This window comes from Mangifera indica, chromosome 11 (assembly GCF_011075055.1).
Source record: "Mangifera indica cultivar Alphonso chromosome 11, CATAS_Mindica_2.1, whole genome shotgun sequence".
Taxonomy (NCBI): domain Eukaryota; kingdom Viridiplantae; phylum Streptophyta; class Magnoliopsida; order Sapindales; family Anacardiaceae; genus Mangifera; species Mangifera indica.
This window is the reverse complement of record NC_058147.1, coordinates 14,716,502-14,726,001: the sequence shown is the minus strand read 5'-3', so window position 1 is coordinate 14,726,001 and position 9,500 is coordinate 14,716,502. Positions and strand designations below refer to the sequence as shown.

The 9,500-nt window shown below is 32.7% G+C and overlaps 1 protein-coding gene across 1 annotated transcript; it reads left to right on the top strand.

Moving 5' to 3' along the window:
• The first annotated feature begins 2,684 nt into the window (after positions 1-2,684).
• Positions 2,685-4,972, top strand: LOC123229926 (patellin-3-like). Its single transcript, XM_044655974.1, has 4 exons — positions 2,685-3,760; positions 3,848-3,972; positions 4,068-4,218; positions 4,376-4,972. Exons 1-4 carry the CDS (start codon positions 2,783-2,785, stop codon positions 4,628-4,630), a joined length of 1,509 nt encoding a protein of 502 aa, XP_044511909.1. The 5' UTR covers positions 2,685-2,782; the 3' UTR covers positions 4,631-4,972.
• The last annotated feature ends 4,528 nt before the right edge of the window (positions 4,973-9,500 follow it).

Sequence of the window (9,500 nt, the reverse complement as noted above, 5' to 3'; positions counted from 1 at the left end):
TTAAATTCTTTTTTAATTCTCAAGCCAAACCACATATCAAGCTATACATGCATGGATCTAAATCACTTCCTTTATGTTCCAAACACAAAATAAACTCAAAATCAGATTGTATATGACCGTGTACAGGGCTGCCATGACATGCAACAATATTCCATGAATCAAAATTCATTAGCAACCCAAAATGCACATGTATGTCAAAAACAAGCATACTAACATGCATCTATGAACATTTCACCATATACATGCCTTATTATACATGTTTTTCATCTTAAAATCATTAGAACATGAAAAGAGAAAGAAAACTCCAGCCAAGAAGGTCCAACCATGAGCTTCAAGAAGAATTTAAGCTCAAAAAAATTGATTTTAAGGCAAAATGAGCACATGCATGCATATATATGACACATTAACATACTTTTATGTATTTTAAACATGTTTTTGGCTTTAAAAAGGACATGCAAGGAGCTATTCCAACTCTAATACCATTTTGAAAGAAAAATAGATGAAGATGAAGATGTAAACAAGCATCACCCATAGTGAAAGAGAAGGAATCAAGACATGCAAGCTTAAAAGAAGAAAGATGGAAAATTTACCTACTCCTTTGCCTTCTATGAAAATAAAATGATGGAATAAAACTTCTCATTTGAAGAACCTCAAAAAAGTTGCACCTCCAAATTTTCTTTCAATCTTAGCGGGGGACACACAAGAGAGAGAAGAAAAAGTTTTTGTTTTATTTAGTGAGAGAAAAGATTTTTCAAAATGAACTAAAATCCACCCTTTTTATAATGGTGGACTAAAATGTAATTTGTTAATTATCTTTTTGCCCAACAAATTCTCAATTTGTGGACTTACCATGCATATATACTTCAGACATCCTAGTTTCATCTCACCAACATTTTAACCTTTAAAATGTTATTTTTGCCCCCTATATAACATTTACATGAATATTATTATCATTTAGAAGGTACTAGCCAACCTCGAATAAACAATCCTCATTATTGAAAGCTTGATTTTTAATTCATACCAATACCGTGATGACATAGCCATCATTGTTACTCGCACTAATGTCATCTCATGTCATTCAACAAAGGTTTTCGATATGCCTACTATTTGATATAATTGCCTAAGTTATGTTATGTTCGTAGGGAACAATTCGATGACTCAGTTTATATATTAAGTGAGTCATCCGGATAGTTCACATACTTTATGTCATTACAAATAAAGAAAACAACTTATATGAACAAAAGATTACTTTTTTTAGGTGACACAAATGGTTTCTAGGATATACACTAACAAAAAGGGGATTTTATGGTGTGTTTGTAATGTTTAATAACAATTTTAAATTGTTAATCCATTGTTTAAGGCCGCAAAATCTGTATAACACATCCCGCTAATCCATTTTATAGGAAAAGTGTTTATCCATTGAGAGACCAGTTGGAATGATTCATCTAGATAATCCCTATATGATTCATCATATAAAAATAGAATGTTAACAATCATACATAGTATGTGCATGACCACTACCAAACAAAAACAAAATTGTAATAACCGTAAAGGGCATGTGTTGTTTACCTCTGTAGGTGACAAGTCATTAATAGGAGTCATTAATCACTGCCAAAACTCTAGGACAATTGACTTAATCACCATGGTTCGATGGTTGAATTGCTTTTGCACAACTAATATGAGGTCATGGACCATATGCTCTTGATTGACGAGCATATCAATTATAATATCTTGAACTTGACCAAAAATTGTTATTGCAAATCAAATAATAAGCCAACACAAGGGGCAAGAGGGTGGGAATGAGTTGGGTGGATGACAAGGCAACTCTTATGTGTTATCAACTAGAATGTAATTGGTACCTATTGCGACATTGTCGTATGTGACATCTTTTGCACTTAATGTCCTAGCTATCTTGACATTAGGCATACTAATCAATAATGAATAGACAATATAACAAGAAATAAGAAGTCAACAAATGTAATAACAAGAAATGTTTATTTGGAATGTTAAATGAATGCATGATTCGTCATGCAGTTGAAGGTGCGGGGAGGATTTATACATAAAGTGGATATTGCCCAGAGTAACCGAAAACACTGAAAGCAAAACATCACTTAATACTAACTTTAGAACTAATGTTATACTCAATTTTAAGGAGGTGAAAGAATTTTGATTGAAAATCAACATATTGCAGTTCAAATGTTAGGAGAGAGGGGGACTTATACATAAATGGATACCACCCAGAGTAAACAAAAACACTAAAATCAAAACATCACTATAAACTCTAAAATAAATTATTAAATCACTTAATTATAACTTTAGAGCCCACGTTATACTCAAATTTGAGAAGATGGATGAATTTTGATCGAAAATCAATGGATTGTATTCGAACACTCGTGGGTAGGCAAGATAATGATTTAGGTCAACAATAATCAAATATTGTTTATATATTGAGACATTTTTGATAAATTATATTTGTATGAACTCCAGAGTATCGCTAAAATTTTATAACCTCAAAAATGACGCATTTAAATAATTGACCTAAACTATTTATTATTTAATTAGTTTAATATATTATTATTATTAACCTAAAATAAATTAATAACATAGGATTCCGGAACTTGCACCGAACAGTAGTCCACAATAACATCCTCCAAACGTGTGAAAAAGCAAAGCGTGACTGTGTCTGTCTCTCTCTTTATCTCACTTGTTCACTTTGTACTCTCTCTCCCTTTATCTCACTTGTTTTCACTTTACTCTCTCACCAAACTCATCTCCATCTCTGATGGCTGAAGATTCTTCAACTCCAACTCCGCCGCCGCCGCCGCCGCCGATAACTGAACAAGAAGAACCGCTACCACCACCCCCATCAGCTCCTGTTCCTACAGAAGGTAAATCACTAGCTGAAATGATGGAAAAAGATTCGTCATCTTCGCCCATAACGATCCCACCTCAAAACAAACAAGAAGTTGTTGAAACAGAACAAGAGAAGCCCCTTGAGAAGCACAATATTCCTCAGAGTTTGATCTCATTCAAGGAGGAAAGTAACATAGTGGCTGATCTGTCTGAAGTTGAAAGAAAGGCTTTGCAAGAACTCAAGCATCTTGTTCAAGAAGCTCTCAATAATCTACAATTTACTTCAAAAGAAAAGAACAAACAGATCCCACAAACTGAACCAGAATCTGATAAAAGCACTGAAATTAAACCGCCCCCTGAGGAAGAAAACCCTGAAAAGAAAGCAGTGGAAGAAGCCAAAGAAGAGGTGTTCATCTGGGGAGTCCCTCTTCTTAAAGATGATAGAAGTGATGTGATTCTGCTTAAATTTTTGAGGGCAAGAGAGTTCAAAGTGATGGATGCTTTTACAATGATAAAAAACACAATCAAATGGAGGCAAGAATTTGGAATAGACAAGCTTGTAGACGAAGATCTTGGAGATGATCTGGAGAAAGTTGTGTTCATGCACGGTTATGATAGGGAGGGGCATCCAGTATGTTACAATGTGTATGGTGAGTTTCAGAATAAGGAATTGTATCAGAAGACTTTTTCTGATGAAGGAAAAAGGATGAAGTTTTTGCGTTGGAGGATTCAGTTCTTGGAGAGAAGTATCAGAAAACTTGATTTTAAGCCAGGTGGAATATGCACCATTTTTCAGGTTAATGATCTTATGAATTCCCCAGGGCCTGGAAAGCGTGAGCTCAGATTGGCTACCAAACAGGCTCTTCAATTGCTTCAAGATAATTATCCTGAATTTGTTGCCAAACAGGTATAAGATTAAATACCTTTATGTGCTCTGTTGTTTCAATTTTCTTTGTTTATTGATGTGATTCTTTTTTAATTTTGGTTTGTTTAGGTGTTTATTAATGTTCCTTGGTGGTATCTTGCATTTTATACAATGATTAGTCCTTTTTTGACTCAAAGAACCAAGAGCAAGTTTGTTTTTGCGGGGCCATCAAAATCTGCTCAAGCCCTTTTCAAGTTAGTTTCATCTTTGCTATTTAACTTAAAATTTAATTTCCATTTCCAGCTTACAGTAAATTCTAAAATTGATTGATTTTAATTGTATTAAACAGATATATTTCGCCTGAACATGTACCAATTCAATATGGTGGCCTGAGCATAGATTACTGTGATTGCAACCCAGAGTTCACCATTGATGATCCTGTCACTGAGATCACTGTAAAACCAGCAACCAAGCAAACAGTGGAAATCATAATTTACGAGGTGTGAATGGGTTTTTGTTTGATTTGTTCTAGTAGGTGATACTTGATTCTTCGTGATCAATTTAACTAGGCTTAATATGATGCATTTGCAGTCAATTCATCAGGATGAATCAACTGTCGGTTTTTTGTCCTACTAATTAGAAGTTCATGAATCGCAGAAATGTTTTATTATTTGGGAGATCCGAGTCATTGGATGGGAGGTGAGTTATGGAGCTGAATTTGTGCCGGATGCTAAAGACCAATACACCATTATCATTCAGAAGCCTACCAAAATGGCTCCAACTGATGAACCAGTGGTGTCTACCAGATTCAAAGTTTGTGATTTGGGCAAGGTATTGCTCACAATTGACAACCCAACCTCAAAGAAGAAAAAGTTTCTCTACAGGTTCAAGATCGAACCCTTTTCTGATTGAATATCTCATCATTGTGGAATTTAAATTTATTGCTCTTTAGTTTCTGGTTAAGTTTCTGTGTGCGTTTTATGTTAATCGCCATGTGGATAAATGCTGGGTGAAATTAGCACATGAGTGTAAAATTTGTGTTGGTTTGCAAGACTTTAGTAGAAATAGGATGATCTTGCGTTAGGTGAACAACTAGACTTGAGGCGGCGGAGGTGATACGTCTTATCTACCATTTAGTTGTGGTGTTTTGCTTTGTAATTTTTTTTTTCCCCTCACAGATGTCTATATTTGGAAACCAATGCAGTCTTTTATTGTACTATCAAATAGTCTATGCTATTGTTTGATATTTCTATATCTTAGAATGCGTGGTATTTTAACTTGATAATTGCAGCTTATTGACAAAAGAGCCTATATTTTTGTCATCTTTCTGTCTATTCATTTCACTACTCAGTTTGAATGATTTCACTTATGGAGATGAATTATTTAATAAATATAACATGATTACTTAGACCACAAAATTAATTGAGTTTATAGGCAATCACGTCTTCATATTCATCCAACATAAGCAGCGGAACAATGGAGAAAATAATTATTTTCTTTTGTGCATTCTTCAATAAGTGAGATAATGCCGGCTCTTTCAAAATTGAGACAGAAGAAGAGACCTAGTCTCTTTTATATAGAATTTTTTCCATTTGGGAGATATAAGTTGTGATCAATTTTATAAACAATTTGAAAAGCAATTTTCAGGCTATGGTTTTAAAAATTTAAGGGCCTAAACTTTGTAAAGAAAACGAAATTGTTCTAGAAATAGTTTTACGTAGCAATTCTATTCAATAAGATCTGTGATATCAGATTAGACTAGTTACCAAAATCATTCAATGATAATAGTACCTTCAATGATCGTGCATACCATTCAACTTTATCAGTATGAACTAAATGTGGCAGGGATGTAGCGTGGCAAAGAACGATAATACTTATTTATAATCTAACAAGTGTTATTTTCAATTGATCAATTATTGATTTCTCTTCTTTCATGAATCACATGAATATTTGAGAAATTCCTTCTGGTTTATAACATGCTTTTAATAATAAACAAATATCTTTGGGATTATTCAATGTGTCACAACATATCCAAATAAGTCCACAAATAACAAATGCCCTAAAGTCTTTGCTTAAGACCGGCACAAGCTTTAAGACCTTTTGTTATGACTTAGCATGTGTTATTCAGGATAATCAAAACTTTATGATTGAATATTATTGATGATCATAAACAAGTTTCAAATACATTAACATAAATTTATTCAAACAAGACAAATCATGCAAATAGTAAATATATTATCTCTCACTAACCAAAAATATCAAAAGACTAAATTAAACCCAAACTAAAAACATGCTTTTAAAAGCATTAGGATGAAGTCCTATCATCTATGATGTCATCAAGCACGATAAGCTTTATTGTAATGTCACCTTTTATTTACAAGCTCTTTCACTATCAAATATTTAATTTCTATATGCTTAGACCTTGTTATTTCTTTGTTGTTCTTATATTATCACAATATAACTGAATTAGCAATGGAATTAATAACACATATTTCAATAATTAGGTTTTTCAACCATACAACTTGTACAACAACTCCAAAGCATGCTAAAACTCAGTTTGCATTTCAAAAGAAGTAACGAGAGTTTACTTTACACTTTTTTGCGATACCACACCAACTACTAATGTCGAGACGTACCCTGATGTGGATTTTTTATCATTAATACAACTATATAACCCACCAATAAAAGATTGTCAACCTTTCTATAAGTCATCATATGATCTTTTGTCCTTTTTAAATATCTTAAAACCATTTTAACTAAAACTCAATGGTCTTTTCAAACATTAGATAAATATCACCCTAAGCGAGCTATTGTAAATGCAATGTCGACTCTAACGCAAATTTGAGCATACATTAGGTTACCAACTACATTAGCATATCGTAGATCCTTCATTAACACTCTTACAATGTCATTCTCAGGACATTGTGTCAAACGTAATTATTGTTTTTAATGATTGGCACATCCCATGATTTTTAATTTTGCATGTTGAATCTATTCAATAGACTTTCAATGTATATTCTTTAAAAGAGACCTAATAAATTTTGAGATATGTAATTTATGGATTCCAGTCCCAAAGACAAAGGATGTTTCTATAAGATCTTTCATACTGTAACATTTCCCTTCAAAAGTACTGCATTTTAAAGAAATGCATTATCAATATTGATTACAAGAGCATACATTTAAAAAAAATAATTTTAACATAAATTAAACTTAGAGGAAAAGATTGAAATACCCTTTATTACTACATAGTGAAAATGTGCAAAAGATGTCATTATTACACACTAATAAAAATAACACCCCATTTACAAGAATAAATGTACTCATAGTTTATAATGAAAATCCTAACACATAAAAACAACGAAATGACATGAATGCCCCTTTATAGCTCATGTTAGACAATCTCTTGCACCATAACCATCACTCTTTCTTATCTTTTGCAAAGTAGAGAAGAAATGTGAGTGATAATCTCTTTTATCACTTTTGAGAGGATAATATACTCAACTTGATTGTAGAATTAACCACTATATTTTGTTTGGGTTTTTTCAGCTAACTGTACCACTCTTTAAATAAAATACTAAACTAGATTGAGATTTATAATCATCTCGATCAGTTTGGAAATTGGTGCCACTGTAGCCTCCAATAATGAGTTCAAATTCCCTTTTTATAAACCAAAAACGTATCCTTAGTCCTTTTTAGGTATTTGAGGATATTCTTGACAATCATGTAGTGTTTTTCATCTAGATTAGATTAATATCTACTACAAATGCTCAAGGTGTATGAGACATCAACCCCCGTACATAACATGACATATAGGATTGATCCTTTAGTTGAGGCATATAGGATCCTACTCATTTTATCTCTCTTAGATTATGTACTTGGACACATATCTTTTGAAAAATAAACACCATGGGACATAGGTAGAAAACCTTTCTTGGATTCTTCCATATAAAATCTAGTCAATACCTTGTCTATATATATGCTTTGACTTAGGCCTAGTAGTCTATGCTCTATATCTTGGTAAATTTTAATCCCAAGAATCTAGGTTGTTTCTCCTAAGTCTTTTATGGAGAAACACTTGAATAACTAAGCTTTTATCGGTTACAAGTTTGGTATGTCATTTCCAATAATCAAGATGTCATTGACATATAATACCAGAAACATAATGACACTTTCATTAACCCTTTTATATACATTTTTGACGAATATACACTTTTGAATAGCTTTATCAAAATGAATATTACAGCTCTTCGAAGCCTACTTAAGTTTATAAAGGGATTTTTGTAGCTTACATACTTTCTTTACCTATCCAACAAGATGTCCTCTACAAGGTTACTATTTAGGAAGATAGTCTTGACATCTATTTGAAAACTTTTAAGTATAGTAACTAGAAAAAATGTTTCATCATAGTTAATGTCGTAATTTTGAGTGAAATCTTTGGTAACCAATCATGCTTTATAGTTATACACGTTACCTTATATGTTAATTTTCTTTTTGAAACCCTATTTGCACCCTACAGGTTTTATCCCTTCAAGTGCATCCATTAGAGTCTATATTTGATTTTGGTACATGGAGTCTATTTCAGATTTTATGGTATCCAACCATTTTTCAGAATTAGGACTCGAAATAGCTTTGTCATAAGTTTTAGGTTTACCATCGTGGATGACCAGTACATCACCATGCTGAGTCAGAAGAAAACTAAATCTCTCTGGCTTGTGATAGACTCGTGTAGACCTACATAGCTTTTATGTGCACTATGGTTGTTCCACTTGAAGTGAAGGAATTTTCTTATTATGATCAACCATCTATGATGACATATTGTCTTGTCTAACATCTGTGGTATCTTGTGATATAGGAACTATATTGAGTTTCACCCTCCTCTTATTTGTTCTTTTGAAATAAATTCCTTCTCAAGGAAGTCTTTAGTGCAAGCAATAAAGACTTCTTGCTTCTTCGGGTGTTAAAAACAGTATTTTTTAGTAACCTTCAACTACCTTACAAAGATACACTTTTCAAACTTGACGCTCAACTTGTTCAAACCCAATTTCTTGACATAAGCTTCATAGACACAAATCCTCAAGTAATCTAGATTAGGCTTTCGCTGAGTCCATAACTCGTATGGAGTTTTATCCATATATTTAGATGAGACACAGTTCATTGTATAGGTAGTAGTTTCTAAGGTATGACATCAGAAAGAAATGGGTAGACTAGTAAAACTCATCATGGACCTGACCATTTTTATCAAAGTCTTATTCCTTTATTTAGACATACCATTATGTTATGGTGTACTAAAAAGAGTGAGTTGAGATACTATCCCATTTTCCTTTTGGTAATCTTTGAATTCAACACTTAGGTATTCATCTCGTTGATCATTTCAGACGACTTTAATTTATTTCCCAACTTGCTTTTATACTTCATTATTGAATTCTTTGAATATATCAAAGCATTCAAACTTGTGTTTCATCAAAAACACATTGTCATATCAATTGAAGTCATTAGTAAATGTGATGAAGTAGATTTCCCCATATCTGTTATGCACTGTCATGGGCCCATAACCATCATTGTGTATGATTCCTAACAATTCAGTTGCCCTTTCACTATCTAGTGAAAGGTGCTTTGGCCATCTTACCTAATAGGCATGATTCATATTCATCATATGACTAGAAGTCAAATGATTGAAACACTTTTTATTCAAAAAGTCATGAAATACGTTTCAGTCCTATGTAGACTAGCCTAAAATGCCACAAATATGTGGTATTCAGATCATTTGATTTTAATGATTTAT